Source organism: Botryllus schlosseri, chromosome 9 (genome assembly GCF_051294905.1).
Source record: "Botryllus schlosseri isolate E-star chromosome 9, Bs_hap1, whole genome shotgun sequence".
Lineage (NCBI taxonomy): Eukaryota > Metazoa > Chordata > Ascidiacea > Stolidobranchia > Styelidae > Botryllus > Botryllus schlosseri.
Window position 1 is genome coordinate 23,394,407 of NC_137244.1, and position 24,914 is coordinate 23,419,320.

Consider the following 24,914-nt stretch of genomic DNA (forward strand, 5'->3'; position numbering starts at 1 on the left):
CTCATAATCTGGTGTATGCCATAGCTCACAGTCGTTATATACTTGTCAGTACTTGACAGGTCTAAGATATCTAACAAAATATAGGCGATCCAACGAAATAAAAGCGATGAATCAGATTTTCACAATAATACGCCGTTTAAAGATTACTCAACGCATTAAATTTCATCGCGAAATCTCCCATTTTTGTTCAATCACATTGTATGAATAGACACGTAGTTTGTTGAGATAAATAATTAATGGCGAAGACCAGTTAACCGCCGCAACTCTTTGCTCTGAGCGTCAGTCGCTTCGGGATTTCAGGCCGCGAAAAGAGGAAAATCTTGGAGAGCACCGCCAAATCGTAAAAAACGCTTGGAATCGATTGGGCATGTCATTTACCTCACGGAGCGGGGTTCAACTGTCTTCCGTTGTTTCGGTACATCGTCTTCTGGAGTAAATTGCGCATTGGGAGACCTAATTGGAGTCCGGGTAAAATTATGGTCGTGGCTGGATACTTCTATCCATTATTGCTTCACGCTATCTTCATGATTGTTAATTGCGCCCCCCTTTCAACTGAGCCTCAAGTCCAAACCAAATACGTTAGATACATTGGTAAGCAAATCGACTTCGAAGGAAAGTACGGGAAGACTCACTCCGTGGTACAATTTCTTGGGATACGATATGCGGTTTCAGGTCGCAACAATCGGTGGGAAAAGCCAGCGTCTCTGACTATACCGAATTCACCGGACCAGAAAGGTGAGCGTTGAGCTGAATGCTTCTCATATAAACTCAGTAGATATTGCGACTACACGTGAAGTGTGTTAGCGACGAACAGTGATTGCGGCCGCTAGGCATACTCATGCAATCAATACCAGTAGGGTCAGGGATATCCAAAGGTCTTGAATATACCTGGGGTAGCTTATATACAGCGAATAGCAACTATCGTGTGGTGGGCATCTGCGATAGAAGTCTGAGATGGGCGGCATGGCAACCTACACTTGCGATTTTTCATTCAAGCAATATGACCAATTGACATGATGATGCTCAGACCCATAGTTTTCATCAATCTTTAATTTTGTTCTCGAAAGTATGTTAAAACCATAACAATTTCAAGATGACATCGATAGTTTGTAAGAAGACCGCGTAGAACCGCAAATAACTTACTGCAAGTTCATTTGATGTCTTCCAATAATAGTCAGTTGGGCCTATAAATGATTCTTGTAAAGTTACGACATGCTATATAGCCTACTCGTATACGACTGTAGTTTGACTCCCGTTTTCCTCAGTAAGGGATATGAGGGCTGCTAAAGACATCGATTTCGACTTACCCGTCAATCACAGAACCTAATATTGGTAAGTCGGGAACATTTAAAAGTTAACTTCGGCCTATTATCTCGACTGATGGATACTTCGAAACAGGCCTGAGGTTCTCTGTCAGCAGCTTATACTCACGCGCACTGCCAAATGACCCGACTGATTCAATTCAATGCATGCAAACCTGGTTAATGAAAATACTATAGGCACGAACACGAACATTTGATCGTAAGTATCCAGAGGTGATCAAAGTAGTCATCGTTGGTACTCCAGCAGATAGTAGAAGCAGTCTGAAATCAAATCATTTTGTGTAAGTAGTAGAATTAGGAAAATCCTACTTCGGTATTCCGAAAAAGTAGAATTACTAATAGGTATAAGTGGCCGCCTCTGCAATCCGTATGTATCTCGCATTCGAAACAAGTGTAATCAACACAAGTTTAAACTGTTTTCTCTTGCATGTTCAACATTTCAGGCTGGAAGCTCTCATCAGATAACATACTGTTTGGACAAAACAAAACCTTGAACTATTTTACGTTTAGAAGTGCGAGCAACAGAGATGGGACACATTTGTCCGCAAACTTTTGACGACGAATTCACTATTCCCCGTCGACCGGACTGGCCAGCGGCTACCATGGATTACATGTCAACATTGTTGATGACAAATAATATGTCGGAGGATTGTCTGTATTTGAACATCTACTTGCCGATGGAACTTTATCGAAACAGTAAGTGAGGATTTGCGACAAAAAGTCAAAAGTATAATCAACAATATTGCATTCGATTTTTGAAGCAGCGCAGTAATGCTGCTTCTCTGTTAATGACGTATTTCTATCCAGATACTGTTATTTCATTATTGAAAGTTACACTTCTATCAACATGTTATCGATATGTTTGTATCAGCGTTCTGGTCTATTGAGCGACTGTTTCATTGTGACATCTAAAACCCACTACGTCAAACCACGCCAATTGCGAAATAGACTTTTTTGCGAAAAATATGCAATCCTTTTCCATGACTGGCTGGTTACAAATATTCACAGGGAGACTGGGCGACACTACGCTGAGAAATACGGTGGGTAGTAAATGATATGATAGCATATCCATCACCGTATAACCAGCATGAAAGCTTGAGAAAGTTTGAGATCCATTGTGACGTGAAGAGCATTGATGGCGACATGCTATTATAGAAAAATTTATGGGCTGGGGCACATGACATTTCGACGAATTTTTCTAAAAATTATGTGACCTACTTGCGTCAGTAGATGTGGTTTAAAGTATAGCCTACTTTCATAACAAGTAGTTATGGCGACGAGCCTACTGAAGCAAATAATTACTAAAATCGGGCAAAATCAAGGGCCCGAGTAATTCGATTTCGAATCGAGTATTCGAGACTTCGAGTATGATGAATTATAACTTCACAACAGTGCACTGTTGGACGGCGTGGAAAATTCAAATATATACCTTTCATGCGATCTCGAAGAAAATATTGCAAGTTCTACGTCTACACCATATTGAAGATATACTGGAGTTTGTTCGATCAAACTGTCTAGATTACTAACCTATGTCATTGCACTCTGCTGTGGGTTGATGAAGACGTCACACAGAGAAGTTATTTCCCCCAATTTAACGTGAGTAGATTTGTTCGAACAGTTTGGAACGCTCTGATAAGACCAATCGCGGTGTCGAGGCTCCCAAGATGGGAAACAGAGTCGAAACTCTAATTTGTAGTTCGAAATAAAACTATTTGTGGAAAGAGGCGTTTAATTTCAACGCCCGAGAAAATCGTCTCTCACTACTCCGCGCTAATTACAAGTAATACTCGATCTTATTGGAATACTTGAATCATTGTGCCCAGGACTGATAATTACAACCCCGACCAACAGAAGAATTGTATCGCAGGTACAATGGTTATCGCGCTGTCGCCCCTGCCATAGGCTTGTGCACGGGCAGGGTAAGGTGATGGCATATTGCTATCTCTATACTTCTCAGTTATTACTCGAGAACAATATAGATCTCCAGTGTAATGTGTACGATATTAGATTCCAATTTCGCATACACGCACGATTACCAGAGTATACTGATCCTGATATAGATTTGACCATTTGATTGAGCGAGTGAGCGTATACACTTCTAATTTCGATACCGTTAATTCCAATCGACGAATTCAATAAATTCAGCGGGGCTCTGCGATTATGTTCTCTGTTACAAAGATGACTCGGGAAGTAGGCTACCTGGAACGACGCAGATGCCGCACATGTGCATTAGGGCTGTTCAAAAAAACTTTTTTTTCGGATTACAGCCATTCACTGATTAAATTGTCAGGTTACCCTAAAAAACGCTGCGTACCAAATTTGGTTCAATTCTGACAAGCATAGGACTCCGCAGATCCAATTAACATTTTTAATTTATTATGGAAAATTGAAAAAAAAAAATTCAAATTTTTCTGCCAACCCCATGAAATTGTTGAGCTGTCTTCAAAGGCGTTGCAAAACAAATTGGAGTCAATTCCGACCAGTACAAGCGGACTTATGTGAGTTTTTCGTTGTTAAATCGCGGATAATCCACCGATCACCGACAATCCGAGGATTATCATCGAAAAACTCACATAACTCCGCTTCTACTGGTCGGAATTGACTCAAATTTGTTTTGCAACGTCTTTGAAGACAGCTCAACAATTTCATGGGGTTGGCAGAAAAATTTGATTTTTTAATTTTCCATAATAAATTAAAAATTTTAATTGGATCTGCGGAGTCCTATACTCGTTAGAATTTAACCAAATTTGGTGTGCAACGTGTTTTAGGGTAACCTGACAATTTAATCAGTGAATGGCTGGAATCCGGGAAAAAAAGGTTATTTTTGAACAGCCCTAATGTGCATTGATAGTGCAACGGTGGTAATAGAGTATATTATATTATAATATCACCTACATATTTCGTCGGTCCGAGGACAATGGTCATTGAAAAATGAACAGTGGACACATATGAACAATGAATAGCATGCGACACTTCAACATGATATATTTGAACATGTGGTTTAAAGCTAGGGATGCAGCTGGGTTAGGGTTAGGGCTATGGTTAATTTTGTTGTTAGGTTTAGTTTTGGCGTTATAAAGACGCACATTCAGGTGTTATTTGTCATTGCGTTGAATGCTCAAATGTCGGGCAACCCCACTACGATTGCACGGAAGATAATCAGGCAAACATTTGGTATCTACGTTATCTGTATTTTACATGTTTTCTAGCATGTGGTAAAATTTCGGATCTAAAAATATTTGTACATTTTTCTTGGCGAATATTGATTTTGTCGCATCTCTCGGTCAATATAGCTTCACGTGAACGATGCGGCCATATTTATAAAGATAAAAATCGAAATATCGCAACTATCTGATCGCAGCGTGGATACATTAAGTCTCTCAGGATTTTGAGAATACTTTTCGTATGGTATAATTCGGCATGTATAAGCAGCTCGCTGTATGTCAAATGTTCCCCGAACGCTAGTCACGTGATTTCGATCAACCAATGGCAAACTGATTAGGATTAGAAATCCTTGAAGTTTGGAATGACACCGACATTAGTTCTTCATCTGTGCCAGCTGGTCTTTTACCGAGATAATATCTATTCGGGAGGGGTTCCAAGATGAAAAGACGCGTCTTAATGTCGTACTACGAATCCACTTGGGAGTGCATGACAAATTTGTTACGGTTACATACTCTAAAAGCTTGCCGAAAGTTGAAATATGTGTTTTGTCACTTATCTCCTGTGTTGCGCACCCTGTATAAGCATCGGCCGATTTTGACGAGGAACACACCAGATAAACGTAACTTGGAAATTGATATTTGCCCTGTTTTATCGACCAGGAGAAAGGTATAATCTCATGGGAGATAAATTCATTTCAATATGATTAACCATGAGCAAATCCCTTATGTCAAAACATTGCGTACTTGTGTTATGTGGGAGCGATGCAACGGTTTGCTTCCCCGACCTTGTAGCTGCAATGTGGCTTCCTCAGACCGCAACTCGGGAAATTTCTTGGCAATGATGAAGTTGCAATTGCAACAGTCACAATGTACAAAGTATGAAGATGTTATATAGATGCCGAGACGGGTAACGCCAATGACTCATCATTCTTTGTGACACTTGTGTAACCATGGGACGGGCGACTCTCTATAGCAGTGGTTCCCAACCGGTGGCGAATTACCCACTGGTGGGAAATTCAATGGTTTCTGGTGGGGAATAGACGCATTTGGTAAACATTATATACAGGACAGTCTATACATATTTATGGGGACACCTGCGCGATTACCGTTACTAGTCAACTGCTCCGGAATGAATGTATCCAAAATTATATTGCGTGTTGTTCACAAAAACTCATTTTAACTCCGGATAACCAATGATGGCGTCACAAACGCATCCAGGACGACCAGTATGACGTGAAATAACGCTTCCGCTAAGTTTTCAGGGTTACCGGCATCGGTTCACAATCACAATACGTTTTATGTTGCAGTTATAGGCGATTGTCTTGCGTACTGGTGTAGTTGTGCGTCTTGTGTACTCAAACAAATAGCTGCTCCGTAATGACAAACGTTTTGGGCAGTGAGGAATGAAGACTCGGAATAAATCTTAAGTGGGGAATGAAGACAAAACGGTTGGGAACCACTGCTCTATAGGCACCTAAATTTCCGATCTTGGCATTTTGGTGTCATTTCTGCTGGTTTGGTAACACAACTTCTGTGACATAGTCATTGGTCATATATAATTTCCAAAAATTGTATTTCTGGCTACGTTCATGCTTGGCGATGGACCTATCCTATATGCGTTGCATGCAAGATCATCCATCGAGGAGCGGTAAATTTCAGGCAACAGGAGGTTTATGATTTTATTGATGTAAAATTGAATTAATTCAGATATACATAACCAAGCTTCTATCCTTGTCTGTAATCCTTACTTTGGGAATATCAATGTAGCGTTACGGTTAAACAGCCAAACTAAATATATATCTCAAGCCTCCAATAAACCAGAAGTATTGTTTTTCTTATTCTTGCGCGAAATGCTAACTTAGTACTCGCTCGCGGACTTGACAGTCGGCTTCATTGGGACCGCAGTAGAGATAGCAATCTGCGCGGACTGGAATGCAATGAATATAGCTTGGCCATTTCAATTGAAAAGAGGGCAGGATTTGAAGAAATTTTCGATGACTGAGTATAGAAGCCGTAATTGAAGTTGTACTTTGTACAGATAATTTAATATTTTCATTTTTAAGCCGCTATTAGATTCGGACAAGATTTCGATTTGGATTTGAAGCTCAATCCGGATAAGGATTTGGATTAGAGATATTTAGTCCGCTTATCTTTTTTTGATACTAGATATCTATTTTCGTTTTGGACCAGATCTTCTTCCAAGGGCTAATGCACAGCGTTGCCCGCAGTTAAACTTTAATGAAGCGCCTTTTCTGGCATATCCCCCACACATACATGACACAGTGACTGGTAAACATCGATCTTTAGTGCTTAGCGTCGCTCAACTTTCGTTGATCGCTCACTCGGATGTGCAAAGCGGATCATGTAAACGCTATGTATAATTTATTAGACGATATACGCCACACACGCTTGTTATCTATAGGCGATTTCGGATATTCATATCGCGGCGGATAAACAAAAGCGTGTGACGGTGTCTTCATATCATCTGAATCTAAACTATTACGCATGTTGAATTGACAAATCTCTATCTGGCGAATCATCTGGTAGGTAATAGTAAAACGGTCCGTTTTTTCATCAACCTCTGATGATGTGAGTTTTCGCGTTAATGTTATAGGTATAGATTTTCGACGTAAGCCCCTTTCAGTTATTTACTTTCGATTCGGAACGCGCGTCCAACTCGTACGGCGAGCATGATCGAATATTGATTTCTTTCGCCCACTCTAAGTAGTATAAATCACTTTCCTTAAATTCATCTTCGGCGCTGCGTCCTATCAAATCCGCGGCTTTATTTCAAATTACTTCGCTTCATTTCACTACAGGAGTGTGGCCTACGATATCGTAGGCCCCGATAGGAGTCTCCATAAATTAACGCTGCTGCATCGGGAACGTTTTCTCAGCAGGCAATGGTGTTCGATTCTAGGAAAATAGCACCTCATTACATCTGCAGGCCCATTCTTGATTGTTTTTATTTGACGGGCAAAAATGAACGTATTTTCACTTTGCACGAACACAAAAGCCAAACTGATGTAAAGGCATAAACTATACGCAACACATTGTTCTATGATAACTTCATCACTTATGAAAATACGTATTTTTAACATCACAAGCTCAGTATATACATTGAGATAGTGCAACAATAAAATATAGTAAAATCATGGAAGAGTTTTGAACTTCGGCTTACATGCTCCCGCTAAGCCGATATTTACGATGTATATATCTGTTTTGTTGCAGAAAGTGCTGAGAATGAATACGAAACAAAGTTACCAGTGATGGTCTATTTTCACGGCCACACCTTCATGGAAGGGTCCGGTAATTTCTACGACGGCAGTGTTCTATCGAGCTTCGGAAGAGTCGTCGTCGTAACTTTCAATTACCGAGTCGGAGCGTTAGGTAAACTCGTGCAGTATCTGCTATAAGCAACTCGTATTAACTTGAAATTCCCATGCAAATCGATAACTAACATAACTCGATGCACGACATCTACCGCAAGGAGAACAAATACCTGTGCTACTGCATGTACGAGATATAAATAGTGGTCTAAGCACTCCGGCTACGAACTCGTAACGATCCTATAACCACTGACAGCGCGATTTAATGTGACGTGTGTATTGAAATAATGTGATAGCAGTCGACTCTCAAAGGGTGCATTATTGCAGGATTTCTGAGTTACCATAACGGAGATGTTGCTGGCAACTTCGGTCTATGGGACCAGTTAGCAGCATTGACGTGGATCAAGGGCAATATCGACAGGTTCGGTGGAGACGTTACGAGAATTACGGCGTTTGGCGCGGGGTCCGGTGCCATCAGCATCAATTTACTCATGTTGACATTCCAAGCAGACAGTAAGTCCAACATGATATGTCATACATCGTCTTAGTAACGTATTCGCTGTCATTACCTACTGTATAATAAATATATCACCGCTGCATAATGTGTACTGTACGGCGTACGTGCACGGCAGTTCCGTTCATTTCGGTAGGAACAATGCGATGATAAAGAGTGTGTATGTGTATCACTGGTCTTTGAAACATTATGGTTATGTTCGAGTGTGTTAAATTTGACGCCATGTACTTCAAAGATTGACCGGTTAGGTGTCGTATAGGGTGTAATTAACCCAACAACACTAGTCCCAATCGTTTTACAGACCTTTAATTCGATAGTATACAAATGAATAAATAAATAATGTTGTGGCGCACAAGACCTAGCGATTATGTCACACTTTTTCTTCTTGCATTAAATGATAATAATACTAAAATACCATTTTAGATAAAAGTTTGTGAATCAGCTTGTCGCTAAGCCGATCACCATTAACCGATGGGGCTATTGAAATATAATTCGATATACCGATACAATTTGAGTAATCTTCAGTCGGTTGATTGTTTAATTTTATGTTCATTTGTTTAAAGTTCAAACAATGGCGGCATTGAAGAGTAGCCTATCGTTGATATATTGGGTTTGGATGTACTGTACGTATAGGATGCTGTTCTAGGTGCGGGTTTATTCGCGATATTTACGTAATATGTCTCTCCTCGAATACTATAATTTTCGGGCTCAAATCGAGCTCGGACTCTCATGGTTAAGACCTTATGTTATGTATATTACGCTCAATTTCAGAAATGTTGTACAGTACAGTGATTGTGATTTGTGATTGCGCAACTTGATAGCACACACGACACGCTGGCTGCCAACTTTGGCATTCAGCAATCACGACAATAGCAAACCGGTAACTAAAATAGATTATCTTCCAAGAATTATTTCACCACGCGATACTTCAAAGTGGCACGGCGCTGTCGTCAACGGCTATAGTCAACGAACCCAGTTCGCGAGCAAGAAGTCTTGCGAAAAAGCTTCAGTGCAGCGATACCGAGTTTATCGGCTGTCTGAAAGACAAGCACTGGAAGTGAGTAGACACTGTTTCATGACGTGCCTGAATCGAATTATTACCAACCTTTCATTTCCAGAGATTTGGTGAGCGCGCACAAGTCGTACGAGTTGTTCGGTCCTGTTATCGATGGGGATTTGATTAAAAATGTACCTCGTGATATGATGAAGAATGGTGAATATGTGGTTAACAAGGTGAGATGCCGTAGGTAGGCTTATAGGACCTAGGCCTATTGATTTGAACGACCTCCGTCTTAGTGCACTGGAGCCATCATTCTATAGTAGTAGTAGAATCGGAATAATTTATGGTACTTTGAGTATTTACTACATTGCTGTAGGCAAGCACCAATAGCCCTGAGAGGTGTACGCTCGCTCTTATAGGCTACACATGCCAATATGCGTATGCGCAATGCGCATCAGAAGCAGATACGGTCAAAGTAGTCACTGTCGGTAATCAAGTAGAAGTAGAGATAACGCCGTAAATCTGTACTCAAGTAGAAGAACGAACTCACAAGTAAGTACAAAAAGTAAGTATTGCAGCAAACAATACGCTCATATCGTTAAATTTATTCCACTGGGAGCTTTTCGACTGGCTCTCTTCAGCAGTGAACGCCAGTAAATGAGGTTAACCAAGTTCGAAATATAGGAAGAATTTTGTCGTTGTGACGTAATAATGACAAGTACACAAGTCGCGAACGGCAGTAAACAGCGCACGGTTACGGTACAGCACACACAAAATCAGCTGTAAAACAGCCGAATGACAAAACAACACTAATGGAAGATTCCCAGCGTGTAGAGATGTTCCTTCTGGCGGCAGAAGAGCGGCTTTTGCAGCTTTATAATGGTTGATTCAAGGACCTTTAAATGAAAAAGAGAACGACCACGAGCAACTATGGAAAACTGATTGATTTTGTAATGTTTTGCACACTCTGGGTGTTTCAATAGGTGCTGTCCGATGGCAGAATTACATGCTGTTACTTGGTCATAATCACGCATGGTAACTAGGGACTGTGATGATGAAGCAGACATGTCATCACCCTGCGAATTCCTAATTTGACGTGGGACGTGTTGACGAATTCTTTGTTGCAGGCGTTGAGATGTGCGACCCACATACCGACTGTCACATCGGCACGTATATTGGTAAATTATGTTACTCTGATCAATCGCAGGAAGCACATCTTACGCGTTGCTGGTAGTAAAGACTTCGTAGTAAATATGACACGGGGTTCCACTTGTAGAAGTACAAGTAACGCCGTAAATCTGTACTCAAGTAGAAGAACGAACTCACAAGTAAGTACAAAAAGTGAGTATTCTAAGCTGTCAAGTAGAAGTAGAAGTACTTCTTTACTGACCATATCTGATCAGTACAGGGATGACTAGAGTATAGCTTCATTGTAAATAGTCGACTTGACTCTAGTCACTGGGACACCCAAAAGTTATTTGCGTTGTGACGTCACATGCATTTGCCCATGGGTAGGGTTACATATTCTGAGATTCGAAAAAGAGGACACTTTTAACAAGTCACAAAAGATGAAGTAGCATTCATTAATACGAGAAAATTGAAGAATCCGCTAATATTGATGGGTTGACTAGATATAAAAAAGGTCATTTTTAAGATTCGACTCCCGAAAGCCCTGTCCCAATATATATTCGGTTTTAGTTGACCTTTTTTAGTCAACGTTAACGTCGAAATCCAGATTTCAAGTATATTATGGCATTTTTAGTTATCTCTATGTACGATAGCGTGACTGTCAAGGTTATAAAGCAGTGGTCGGGAACCTTTTTCGTCTGAAAAGTCATGCTAGCCCTATATTTTCTATTTTAACTCTCAAAGAGCCTTACTGACAATGAATTTTTACGTCACAATTGAAAATTCGTGACGTCATGGTAGTACTAATTCGAGCTCACCATACATGGGATTCGTCGTGGGCGCCATATTTTCTCTGTAAAAACTCGTAGGCTACTAATCATGCTGCGATAAAGCAATTCATCATAAATAGCCCAGACTTTACAATAATTGATATTAATCTGATATAACTATAGCGCTGATTCAGAACATTTAAATAATGATCGACTTCTTAATTCGGCGGTAACATAAACGTTGCACTACACGCCTACATTTTAACGGCAGTACTAGAAAGCTACACTTATTAATTTGTACGTGGATAGCGAAGCGTTGTTTGTAATTTGGATTTGTAATTGGAATGTCATTTTTAATCAATCAATCAGTTTTATTAATATTTTCATCGTTTGTAAACATCACAAAACTGCGATAGAATGAAAAGATAGGAAGGTGTCGAAACAACTTGGAGTAGTCTTTAAGATCAGATATCCACCTTGGCCTAGGCGAGGTATCGAAGAGACATGCACATTGCACACTCAATGAAAAGTAATGCGGAGAATATCAGACGCAAGCGACAAAATGAGGTGGCATGTGGCGGAAGGCGAGGTCGATGTTAGGTCGTTGTCCGGTAATCCTGATGGCTGGCTAGTATTCATTTAGAAGAAATTGCTTGTATTTCGACTTCAATGCGGACATGCTCGACGACTGTCGGATAGCCGGCAAGGAAGTTCATCTCTCGGCGTAGATCAGGATAACAATGTGTATTTGAAAACTAGGTTGTCATATAGGCGTCCTCATGTCTACTGTTCTCCTGATCAATAAACGTATGGTGCAATCCAAGATTACGCAGCGCACCATAACGGGTACATCGCATTCGCGAGGGATATTGGTAGCTTGCGCTAAAGCAAATGAAATTTGAGGATTTTGTAAAGGAATCCGAGCCCCTAACCCTGGATATGCCACTGCCTTGACCTCTCGAATACATGTTTATGCTGCCACGAGAATAATTATTCTGGCCGCTAAGAAAATTCACTAACAAACTGCAGTAATATTGATAAAATAAAATGCAAATTTAAAAATATGTCAAAGAGTCATATCTTATACCCGAAAGAGCCATATATGGCTTGCCGACCACTGCTATAAAGGAAGACGATTTGCGAAAAAGGACAACAAATCCTCCCAAAGGAGAAAATACGGTAACCCTACCTATGAGCTATATGTCAACTTACATCAGAGCAGGAAGAACGATCATGATCACTTCGTGACTGAAATATTAGCAATTGGCTTGAGCATAATAATTCGTGGCTTCATCATCCCGCACCTGATTATTATACATGATATTCGCTGTGGGCCGATATCATAGCAATACCAATAAGTCAATAACCTTATCAGAATCGTTACAGATGTTAATAGGTATTTGCCAAGAAGATGGATATGGTTACGTAAAGGAAAATAACTTTGACGGACCTGCCGGATTATCGAGTTTTGCCTCGGCCAGCGACACGAAGAACGACTTTTCTATGGCCGTCGATGCTTTTGTAAGCAATTTTTATGATCGTGCAACGTCGACGGAGAGAGCTACGCAAGTCATACGAAAGATGATTGAATATGTGTACCAGGATGTCACAGTCAGGTGGGTTTTGAATTCGATACGAGCACGGCAATGTCAATGTAACTTCCAGCCTGCGAACGTATATCAGTCTTGGAAATATATACAGGTAAATTGATTTGGAAATCGTTCCCTGGTTGTTTCCGATAAGTCAGTGTTCTTAACCTTGTCTTCAGCACCCCCAAGGGGCGTTTTGGATTTTGAAGTGGGCGGAAACGGCCAGGGGTGATATGGGGGTGCTGGTCTCGGGGGGCGGTATGGGGGGCGCTGAAGAAAAAGGGCGTCGCAGTAAAAGGAGCATTAGGGACATAGTACAACAACAGTTCTATGTATCCATGAGTTCTCATTGCAAACTAGCATTCGAAAAAATCTGTCAAATCGCGAAATTTTTCGTCGCGCTAGGCGCGAAATATATGCCGTCCGTGTTTACAACGTGTTTCCATGTATGCAGTGTTTTATTATAATTCGTGTAAAATTAGTTGTGGGTACTTATAGATCGCCGATTCCGCGTTAGTATACTACTACCACATTATACCTCGGGTTATTTTTCGCAAAATGCTTCGAACTAGGTATTTTATCCCTCAGCGAACAGCCTGTCGAAATCGAAGAAAGACGCACTGTACCACTTTGAACAGTGAGAGTGAGAGCCCTTTGTACATCAAAAATGCTTTGAAGCTTTTTGGTCAAAATGATTGAATAAATAGGCCTATATTTGTATTTGAGAGCTTCCAAATCAAATCTTCACAATATTTCTTCATCGTATCATATAAGATGATACTGTTTAGTGTTGTGACTAGCGTTGGGACCCCGGGAAATCCCGATCCCGGGATCCCGGGATTTGAAGCAATCCCGATCCCGGGATTGGTCCCGATGAAAACCCGGGATTTGTGAACAGCATCTACCAAGGCTTATGTAGCGCCATATCTCTTATTTTGGTAGTAAAGCAATGTCGCAAACTTTGCTGATTGTCTAAAACAATTCACAATTATTTGATATTAAAGCCAGCTATGGCAAAACAATGTACTACTCAATTACTTCCGTCGTAGTCTACGAATCGTAGCAGTGTAACTGAGTATCGGAAAGTCACAAGGACGGTGCTGTGGATGTGAAATACAGGTCGACTAAAGGCGAATTTCGAAGATGTCAATGCAAAGAGAAAATCACATGTTTAGCGAAACTGTTTGTTTTATAAATCTACATAAAAAGCCAAATGCAACTTGTGTCAAGACGTTTTGAAAGCTTCAGTGTCTAGCACAAACGGACTAATAAAGGGGCACGTCAAAGAAAGATCAGCTAAAAATAAAGACTTCGATTCCTATAAAATAAATAGCATAAGCCTCGCCTCAATGAACTTCTTAACCAGTTAACTGCTGTGGACGGGTTAACATTTATTCAATTACCCAAAGTGAGTGAATTCGTCAGGCCTTCAAGGCTTATGGCTATGACTTGTCAAGATGTCGCAAACGGGTTCATGACTTGGTGATCGAGCACAGCAAATAAATCCGTAAGTGTGCGGAAGAAGAGCTTATGGCAATGAAACGCAGCATTGGACGTTTTCGATCACGTTTGACGAATCAACTTCTACACGAAACAGGCGGTACATGAATTTAAACGCTCATTATCCGGGTGGCCTTCGGTCGCTGAGTTTCATTCGTATTCACGGGAGCATGTTTTTTCGTCAATACTACAAGGAATAAATGTTGTGTGTGTAGCTTGTATGGGTATTTTACTACTTTGCTAATCCCGGGAAATCCCGGGATTGAGAAGCGCAAATCCCGGGAAAATCCCGATCCCGGGATTTCAAATTTGATCCCGAAGTCCCAACCCTAGTTGTGACCCGCAACCTTACATGAACGTTATATAATATGGGTTACTTTGTTTGGAATACATTCGTTATGACAGACAACCTTGATTTGATCCTCAATATAGCACATACAATTATCATAGCGTTAATTAGTCGGGTGGTCCTCGAGCGCGATTCAAGCTATTTCCAATATTGAAGTCCCTATCCGAGAAGACCGACCGGAATTCGAATTCTGACCCCTTGTTTTTAGTACCGCCCTTAAAATATGGGGGGCGTCTGACCCAGGCAATTTTCGAAAGGGGCCTCTGCAGTAAAAAAAGGGCAAGAACCACTGCGATAAGTCAAGTTCGAGGTCGGGCAAGGGGTTCTAATTTCCGATAACCACTGTAGCGGTTTCGTTGATGTCCGTGTTTACATTTTTTGTGATAATACTTTTGAATTCTATGTTGAAATCGAATAAAATCTCTCCGGCGCGCGCTAACAACGATCGCATAAGCCGCAATATTTTGACGCATTGGTCCTTGTGCGTGTATGCTGCGCGCCATGACGTATATTGTGAAATCACTGACCAGAAAGTAACCTTCCGCAACATAAAAATCGATTGATGAAATTTAAGTCATCGCAATTACGACATGTTGGCTGCTCGTGAATGATATATAGTTTGGTAAATGATCGCCTCTCCATATATATTCGCTATATCTCAAATGATACTGGCGTTGATAAATATTCTCACAAATGTGGTTCAACATATCGCAAATATAACCATCTGGTCCCTGTTTCAGTTTATTCCCATGCTCGAAATTAGATCATCAAATTCGAGATCGTACTTATGATATTTTATTGGGACGGCGTGAACCTCATGACGTCATATTGCTAATTCGAACTTTACATTTCAGTGTAGTGATAAATATACACGATACCTAGCGACGACGCGCCAAATGTATGAACTGGAGCAATCAAATGCTATAACACTCCCATAAAATCAATATATTTCGTCGCTTTGCCAACAGTTTTGACAAGGATTTGCAATAGAATATAAGCTTCCGCCTTACCGGTCTAGGCCGGACCGGGCAATGTATATTTGGCGTCTTGAGAGTTGCTATATTGATATTGAGCAGAGTGTAAAACGGCTTTCACCCCATTAACAAGTTATGCAGCAGTAGCCAACACCCCAATCGCACGGATTTGGATTTTATGATACAATAAACATGAATGAAATGAAATCGAGGTGGATCCCGCGTACGCTTGTTAGATTTTTTGCATCAGACAACGATGTCAATTTCATTGGTTGGTTGAATAAGCATCATTCGCTGACTACCTACATGTAGCGTATTTCGCTTTTGATGTCGTGTGATTGCGGATGAAGCTCACAGCAGAGAGTCACTAAATATTCACAAACAGAAAGCAGGATATTTCGAGCAAACTTTTGTAACAAAGCAAAGGTAAAATTTCTGACATTGTCAAGGTGCATGCTCGTTAAGTGTGGATTTTTTATGCTGCCAGCGCCAAGCATAGAGTGGCCCGCAGTTGAAATGCAATAAATTTGAACCAAAGTTGTTCTAATGACGTGAAAATTGTAATATACACTGTATAGTTCGTTCCGGTTCATTAAATCATGAGATTGAAACTAACTTTCTGCGCTGCGATCTACCGGGTTCCTTAATCCGTGGTTGTTGAATCTGATGAACGCGATAATCGACTTTATCGATAATCCAACTTTATGATCTCCGCGCCAAGAGTTAATATATAAAAGAGAATTATTTTCAAAGTGAAAGGCTGTACGTACATGTACGTACACTTCGGTTGGTCGTCGTATCCCCGTATTGAATCATGCGAAACATGTATTGTACAGTGTACAGAGCTACGCACGTTAGTGGAAATGACTTATCTGAGAAGTCGTGATCGAAACCCAAAGCATTGTCAGTCACAAGTACACTGAAATAGGTATGGCCGAAAATATGGAAAGTTTTCACATTATCCATATTGTTGTGACGTCATCAGGAGTGATATAATTGACTGGACTCCAAGCCTAATACTGTGACGAAATACAATTAATCAAAATTCCGTACATTTAAGGATATTTTGGTATTTCCTCCGGACGCAGTTTTGACACTAAAATTCCGGACATACCCGGGAAATCCGGACGTATGGCACACCCTATAATTTAAGCCGGACTAACGGGGTCCGCCGGCTTCGCCATTACATATTCCGAATAATTTCAGATAGCTAAATCCCACTGCTGTTTTTTCTCTCTCCAACTCAGATGCCCTCCTTTAATCCGAACTAACCGGAACTGGAACCAACTGACGAAATTGAGATCTCTCGTTGTAGTTTTAGTACATACTGTGGGCAGCAAGCGACTGGAAATGCTTGTATAATGCTCATGATTGCGATATCGAGAGATTGCAGGACTAATGAAAGATAACTGGAATTATTTTCAGATTAACCCCGAAGGTGGCACAAAAGGCAATGATAGATATCTACACCGACCATCAATGGCTGGGGCCCGCCATTGAGACGTCAAGACTCACTTATGAATTGGAGCAGTCAACATATTTCTACACTTTTGGATATAGGTCAGGTGAGATGTATCAACATTTATCTTTTCTCGACCATTCCGTTACCTTAGCCCAGGGGCGGGCAACTTCTCCAGTCGGCGGGCCGGATATAGGAAAATTAAGTACTTGGCGGGCCGGATTGCTGAATCGATACATTATTCGCCCATTTATCCACATATACAAGGAATAAATCGTATTAAATGAATGTATTTTCACGACAGCAATGTCACTTCAAAGCCATTTCTCGCCGATAATGGCGAAGACAATGTGGATTTGAGAATAATATTGTCATACAGGCGCCCAAATGTCTGCTTCTCTCTGATCAATCAACACACGGTGCAATCCCTCATTAAGATTTTCAGGCGTTCCATAAGCCCGGTAACCCTAATTTACCAAGATATCAATTCATAAGGGTTGAGTAGGTGACGAGATAGCGTCGTTGTTCAACTGTGTGGCCTGATTAATCTCGATATTGAATTCATGCGGCTGCGTCCTCTACGAAATTTGAAAATTGACCTGCGACCCGTTTTGTGTTGGCGACCCCTGGCACAAGCGGTGCCTTACAAAAGCCTAGAAGTGTGCCGTGCTACAAGTCGGCGGTTACGGAATCAAAAAATAAGAAATATCAGCCTGGTGTAAATGACCATTGTAGTCGACAAAAATCATGATCACCACAGACGACATTAGGGTTGAGTGCATCGTAAATGCCGATAATGCAAGTCTTCTCGCTTCGACGAACTTACGCGTAAGCTCCACTCTCGCAACGCTGCGCATACACGTATATAATAACTTACAGTCACTAAAATTTGACGTAGTAGGCAAGTAGTGGGGAATCTCGGCAGACTGGGACCGCGATCCACATTATCATGTAAGACTGAAAACTGTCCGCGGGCCGGACAAAATCCCTTCGCGGGCCGGATCCGGCCCGCGGGCCGTATGTTGCCCGCCCCTGCCTTAGCCGGACCCAAATCGCGGAACGGAAAACCAGGACCTATGAGAATATCCTAAGGCATCTTCTTCCGTTTGCAATCAAGACAAACAGACTCTTCCTTCTTATATTTTCACTTTGTCACAATCTTGTGGTGTTGCAAATTGATAAAATTATTATTAATAAGCTGAACTAAACTAATGAGGTATAGCTCATACTATAACTCTTGACAGCACTCCCATTTGCTAACCTAACACCACTATTCCGGTATTTTATAAATGTCAATGCTGTCAGAACCAGAGATGTTTGAGTTAAAGGTAGTATTAATCTCTTATCCACACTTCTCACACTCCATACTCTTCTCTCTCACACACACGACGTACACAACATAGTACAGGACTAATGGTAATTGAAATACATGGATGTTGCGGATATTAGAGATGACGGGGTTTCATATTTTGAAATCACAATTATGTTCCGGATTTAAGATTCAAACCTAAGTCCAACTCCAAACTCGGAATAAATTCCGCACCATGTCCAAATACAAGTCCGGGAGGATGGAACTTTTTCAAAGGTCGCATGACCTTTTCTAAATCGCCTATGAAGACCTTTGCAAGTCCCAGCCCCGCCTAAATGTGACATAAATTGGCAGACCAGATCGTTGTATAGCATGCTATTATTCTCATCGATGATTCTTTCGATTATATCTCTTCAAATTCCTCGTTTGATGGAATTCTGTCCAGTGCAACAATTAGTCATTTTGAAATCAGGAATGAATCAGAAACAGCCCCCGTGGCTGGGCGCTGCGAATGGCGCCGAAATCCCGTTCGTCTTCGGGTATCCGTTCATGAATGCACGGGCCGCCGGATTATTTCCCTACCAATTCTCCGACACGGATCGAATGGTCAGCAAAGGCGTGATGGACATGTGGGCCAACTTTGCAAGAAGTGGGTAAGGCAGTAGGCACGCGTATATGTTATTAGGGCTCGAATGTACGCTGTAGCAACTAATGTCTCGCAGGAACCCAACTGATGACGCGAATAGCGGATTGAGTTACGTGTTCAACTCGAAAGTCGTGAATTGGCCGAAATACGACGACGTTCAACGGGGCGGTCTTAATATATCGTCAAGCTTCGACACGTTTTCAAACTATCGTTATAAAGAGACAAAATTTTGGAGTGATTTTATTCCCGGCCTGTTGGTTAGTAAATTCACTATTGTACATATGCACTATTTACAGGTACAGTCAGGGTCGGCTGTAATAACTCAAATTCGCATTACACAGAGCACTTTCGCTGAAAGAACATCGACTGCCGCTATACCCATGGCACAGATACCTAACACTGAGAAAAAAGTCACACCAACCTGGACTCCATCAACGTAAGTATAAATTGTAAGGTCCGTATGCGCCAAGTGGGTTGCAAATCGTGAATGCAAATCGACCTAAAGTACAGACGCCGAGGAGTGACATAACCAGTGGTGGTCATTGATCACCTCCGCTATGATTCACGGTCCCGGGAGGGTTCACTGGAAACGTTAATAACGGTAAACGCTGCTATGGATATGGGGAAGGGTATAGTAAGACGTTACCAGAATGAACATTTATCTGTTTTGCTAGTGGGGCGGGTTGAGTTCCTTCAAGTGGAGGAATTATGCGACAACCTCACATTTTCTCTCGTCAGGTCCTTTTCGACATTTCAATCGGCCGGGTCAAGTCCGGGAGGCAGAAAGTCGGAAAGCAGCATGTCGCCGCAACTTACGCTGACGTTAGCGATAGGATTCGTCCTCTTGTTCGCAAACATCATCGCATATTCGTTCGTGTCTTACCTCGTGCAGAAGGAGAAATTCAAGACTAAGGTGAGGCGAACAGCCGAACCCACGCACGCGCAGAGTCTATATTCCGAAAGCGAGCAGGCCTACTTGAATCCGAATCGATTATATTTATTGTAATTGTTTAGAGTAGAGTATTGAGAATAGATTTTTCAAGTAATTAAACTTTATCGGACTAGTGCAGAGTAGTACAGTAGTGTATTGGAGTATGTGATCGACCCGCAGTATCACCACAAAGGGCAATGAAATAGGTATGATCGGAAGAATACCAAAATATCGTTATTGTGGTGTATCAGCATCTGTTTATTAATATTTTCATCATTTCAAAACATCAAAAACTGCGATAAAATGAATAGATAGGAATGTATCGAAACGACTTGGAGTCGTCTTTGAAATCAGACACCCACCTGGGCCTAGGCGATGTAAGAAAGAGGTATGCACAGGGCCCACTGAATGAAAAGTAAAACAGAGAATATAAAAAACAAGCGACAAAATGAGGTGGCATGTGGAAAGTAGCATTATTTTCTTTGTGTTCGTATAATTTTAAGGTGGCCTACTTACTTCCTTCCTACCTTCCTACTACCTTCTTACTACCTTCCTATCTTTTCATTGTATCGCATTTTTGTGGTGTATTGAACCGATAAAATTGCTAATAAAACAATGATGATCATGATGATGATGATGATGGTGATGATGATGATACTTTATCTACTAGACTTATCGTAGGTCCCGGTACGTACGCTATTTGAACTTTCCAAATAATATAACTGCTAGGACACCGTAGGCCTAATGAATAATATTCGAAACGACGCCCAGTACTGATTCGCCCTAGACATTTGACGGTATTGGTCGGGTTGCATTTAAAACAAACCGTGTTTTAAAACACTTGGTGCTTTAACAAATTGTGTTTTTTTAAGTTGTAAAATTATGCAATAATTGTGTAAATACTTTCGAAAAAACATGTTGTACGAACCAACGGACAATTACCACCCGACATAGCCGACGTATATCGATATGGTAGGGTTGGAACCGTCAAAATAGTCGGTTCAACAGCAATAGTACAGTTATTTCGTCAAAGGAGCTATATTTACCCTATATTTTCAATTGGCAATGTCAAGCCACTATGACGTCACAATTAAATATTCTTGACGTCATGGCCTAAAAAAATCAAATAAAGAAAAAACGTAACAAGAAACATGTTTTAAACTAGGGCCTTGTTTTGAACATGTTTGCATTCAATTGATTTTTGTTTGAAATGCAGCCCTACTTATTGGCATAGTTTGATCCACTATATATTCCTGCGATTGACAGATCATCTTGATCCTCATTACTTATTTCATTATCGCATCACGGCATGTGATTTTTTGACAGAAGCTGCGGCACGCATTGCAGGAGAAAAACAGAGTACTGGACGCAGAATTGCGCGAACGCGGTATGATCACTACCTCCGCCACCGTATGCTGCGCAGAACCGGGCAGCGGCTGCAAAGCAACAGAGGATCCCCTAGGCGGCGCTAACACAACGTCAGCTGATTCGACTTGTGTCGTGAACAAATCGCCACCGCTCAGACGTACGGCTCCCCCACAGGCAATCCGAAATTGCGTAGTTGTTGACCAGTCTTCCGTGTCAGTACATCCCAGCTCATCACAAAAACGCCCAGACACAAACCCTAGCAGCTTGGATGAATCGCAAACAAGTGAGCTAAACTATCACGACATGCAAGATTTGAGACACTCTAAATCACACACGGTAATTCAACACACAGTACCACACGGTATCAAACGCGAAGTCGCTTCTTTAGATGGCAGGTTCGACGGATACGCGCCCGAATATAAATTCAAGACTTACAACGGAAGATCCAATATTCGCGGGGCTACGGCCCGTACGGAATCGTACGCTGCTTCAGGTGGTTTAGGAAGGAAGCCTACATCTTTGTGGTCAATAGCGTCTTGCTACGGCACCACATTACCCCGTGTTATCGGGCATAGAAAGTATCACCCCGGCCATCGCCAGACTAACGAGTCGCCAAGCTATAGTCTTCATCAGCAAGCACAGGTTCTACGGGAAGAGCCGTTGGATCACGATCAATCACAAACAGTCGTACCGGAGGTAACCCGTCACGTGAACGGGAATTCAGTGGACGTCCGCCAAGTAATCAAATCGCTACATGACAAGTCACGCGTGGGCTCCCAAATCCTGGGATCGGAAACCGAAGGCACCGTGTCGTCGGAAAGCGACCACAACGCAGGCTACAGCTACTGTGTGACGAACAACAAAATGAACGTAGTCACGAAGCTGTGACCGTACAGAAAAACCTGTATTAGTATTCAAGAAGTCTGTTGCATTACTGGTTGATACGGTGAATATTACATCGTATCATATGATGGTATTCATACCAATTGTGAAACATGATAAGAAAGAACACTTCGCAAGGGGACTTACAGGCCGATGCCATCGTGTGCAGAAGTTTATACTGTAGGTAGAGTGACCACTGACCACACACTGATCATTGACCAATGAAGTTGCAATAAAGCGTGTAGTGCAGAATCTGTGAAAGGCATGGCCTAGTTTTGGGATTTTATTGCGTTCTTACTATATTGAATCTCGCTGTAAATACAAAACGTACTGGTTTTACTGTGTCGTCAAACCGCATGGCACCTAATTTTTATGCCTGATGCGCAGCGATATTGAACTCAATACTGTGGGTATAGGGCTGTAGGCAATACCTGTCGCGGAGATCTGCTATCTAATGACTTGTGCATTGCATGGGCGAGGCTGACTACGCCTATTTCCAAAGCTATGACGAGCGAGCGAGTGACTTACGTCGATGAAGCTGACATGTCTCTTGAATTGCATTTTACATTTGCATAATTGCTACCGACGCCCGATTCGCGAAAGGCGAGTATTTAACGACATTGTGAGATAGTGGGTTGTAGTGCCGGGGTTGGATCAACTGGACAAGGGTGACACAATATTCAAGTTCACGATTGCATTACCGGGTTGTATGGGCTTACATCTATAAAGCTTACCGAGCCAATAAGTTATGTTCGAGGTAATCGAATGCGAAACTAAATACAAATATGCAACTTTAATATAATTACCCAACGCCCCTGCTGACCAGCACTCATGCGTAGCATCTCTCGCAATTCGAAAACATCCCGAATTTTTTATACAACCGACAAGGTCTGTCAATGATTACAGGAGTTTGGATATGTTTCGCGCCATTTAACAGGAACCTTCGCGCCTCTATGTCCAGTGTCCACTTGCAGTTGATTTGTATCTCCAATCTATTTCGCCCACCCACATACGCTACTTCATTTCCATCGCTTGTCCTTTTTATCTTTTACTTCTAATTCAGTAAACATGTCATCTGAAAAGATGTTATAGGGCGGGTCAGGGTGGGTTGCAAGACTATGCTCCAAGTTGTTTCCACTCCTCTATCTTTTCATTTTATCGCAATCTTGTGGTTCATTGAAGAAATAATTAATCAACTGAATTAAACGGCGTGGCCATAGAAAAACTTTGAACGAGCTCCATAATACAGTAATGCATTAACGTAACATCTCTGGCTTGGCGTCATAATCGCAGCGGTCATTACGCTTGCGTCGAAATAATAGTATCTTAGGCGAATATGATCAGAGATAATTTGGTAAAAATACATTTTTGAACATTACAGGCAGTACGAATACGAATACGTAGTAGCAATCAAGAGGTTCGTAGTTACTAAAGCGAAGCTTATTGTTGTCGTTCAGTTATCACATACTTTTGCAACGATTCGTCGATGTCACAGTAAACACAAATCCGCATTCACAAATAAAAGTACTTCAGCGAAAGAAGAAAAAAAAATAACAAGTATTTTCATATATTGTACAAACTTGTTATGTCTGCTCTCCGCAAATAACCAAATACATGACACCGTTCTTTTCTACGGACAATTTAATCGTGAGCTTATTCCGCAAGATATATTTGCCTATTATATTTTAGACAGGAAACAAATGGATGTTCCATATTCCAACTCAACGAACAAGCATTCCGTTCCGTCATTCAGTGTTAATTGACAATATGAGATTTGAACATTGAACAGCGCATATGTAGCTTGTAAATGTTTCTACATAGCAGCTTGCAGTGGTGGCGAAATGTGGACGAATTATTGCGTGGAACAGTGTTGTCTATCTACATTTCATACAACGTCACCGCTGTCGAAAAGGTGTGTGCGCGACAATGTCAAAACGCCTTGACTCCTTCAGGGCGAAAGAATAACGTTCATTGAATTCAATAATCGAACGAACGACAGATCTGCGAGTCTACTCTGTCTTACTCGACCCAACCACCACTCCTACTTTCACCGAGCTCTTCAGTAAGCCGTTAGCGGGCAGTCGGGGATTTGGTATTTACATGATTCCGTACCGACCAACGCGTATGCCGGTATCCAAAGAGCGTTGTTAGGAATTTGGGCGTTGTTCGATTTCCTGTCACGCCCCAAAAATTTTTTCATTGCCGCTGTCTGCAAAGCGACGCGGAGTCGAAGCGAACGACAACAGAGCCTTTCATGGAAGATATTTATATTCCTAACGGCATTAAGCATCATACCACCGTAGCGCGTAACAACGACGATACAGTCTACCGCTTATATTAGAGACCAAGTACAAGGCAATTACAATTGCAATATAAGCCGAATCGTTATCAATTTCAATCAGTATGCAGTGTGCACTGCATGCCTTTTATTTACATCGCCTAGGCCGGCTGGATGTATGATTTGAAAGACTACTCGTTTCGACGCCTTCCCATCTTGTCATTATACCGCAATCGTGTGGTGTATTGATCGGATGAAATTATAACAATATAATGAACTGAGGCATCAATATCATTTCCCTGAAATATACAACAGGTTGAACGCTCTCTCATTCGAAATTTCATGCTGGTGACGTCATATTTTGTGATACGATTGTTGATATACAATGTTCTTTCCAATTCT

General features: G+C 41.4%; 1 protein-coding gene across 2 annotated transcripts; it reads left to right on the plus strand.

Annotated features, from left to right (window-relative positions):
- Positions 1-82: 82 nt before the first annotated feature.
- On the plus strand, positions 83-22,573 carry LOC145446404 (neuroligin-4, Y-linked-like). 2 transcript variants are annotated; one of them, XM_080324689.1, is made up of 13 exons: positions 83-735; positions 1,833-2,018; positions 7,718-7,876; positions 8,143-8,328; positions 9,236-9,386; positions 9,448-9,562; positions 12,614-12,843; positions 17,065-17,204; positions 18,880-19,060; positions 19,130-19,310; positions 19,395-19,489; positions 19,792-19,966; positions 21,314-22,573. In XM_080324689.1, the coding sequence occupies exons 1-13, from the start codon at positions 477-479 to the stop codon at positions 22,238-22,240; spliced, it is 2,985 nt and encodes a 994-aa protein (XP_080180815.1). In that variant the 5' UTR covers positions 83-476; the 3' UTR covers positions 22,241-22,573. The 2 variants fall into 2 exon arrangements, with proteins under 2 accessions (XP_080180815.1, XP_080180814.1); XM_080324688.1 differs by having other exon boundaries at positions 86-735; positions 21,311-22,573.
- Positions 22,574-24,914: the final 2,341 nt, after the last annotated feature.

What these genes read in the sequence shown, in the direction of transcription:
- LOC145446404 (XM_080324688.1), top strand. Translation starts at nt 477, where the DNA reads ATGGTCGTGGCTGGATACTTCTATCCATTATTGCTTCACGCTATCTTC. An exon ending in GTGAATATGTGGTTAACAAG is followed by an intron (nt 9,563 to 12,613) that starts GTGAGATGCCGT and finishes GAATCGTTACAG; the next exon opens with ATGTTAATAGGTATTTGCCA. An exon ending in GCCAACTTTGCAAGAAGTGG is followed by an intron (nt 19,061 to 19,129) that starts GTAAGGCAGTAG and finishes AATGTCTCGCAG; the next exon opens with GAACCCAACTGATGACGCGA.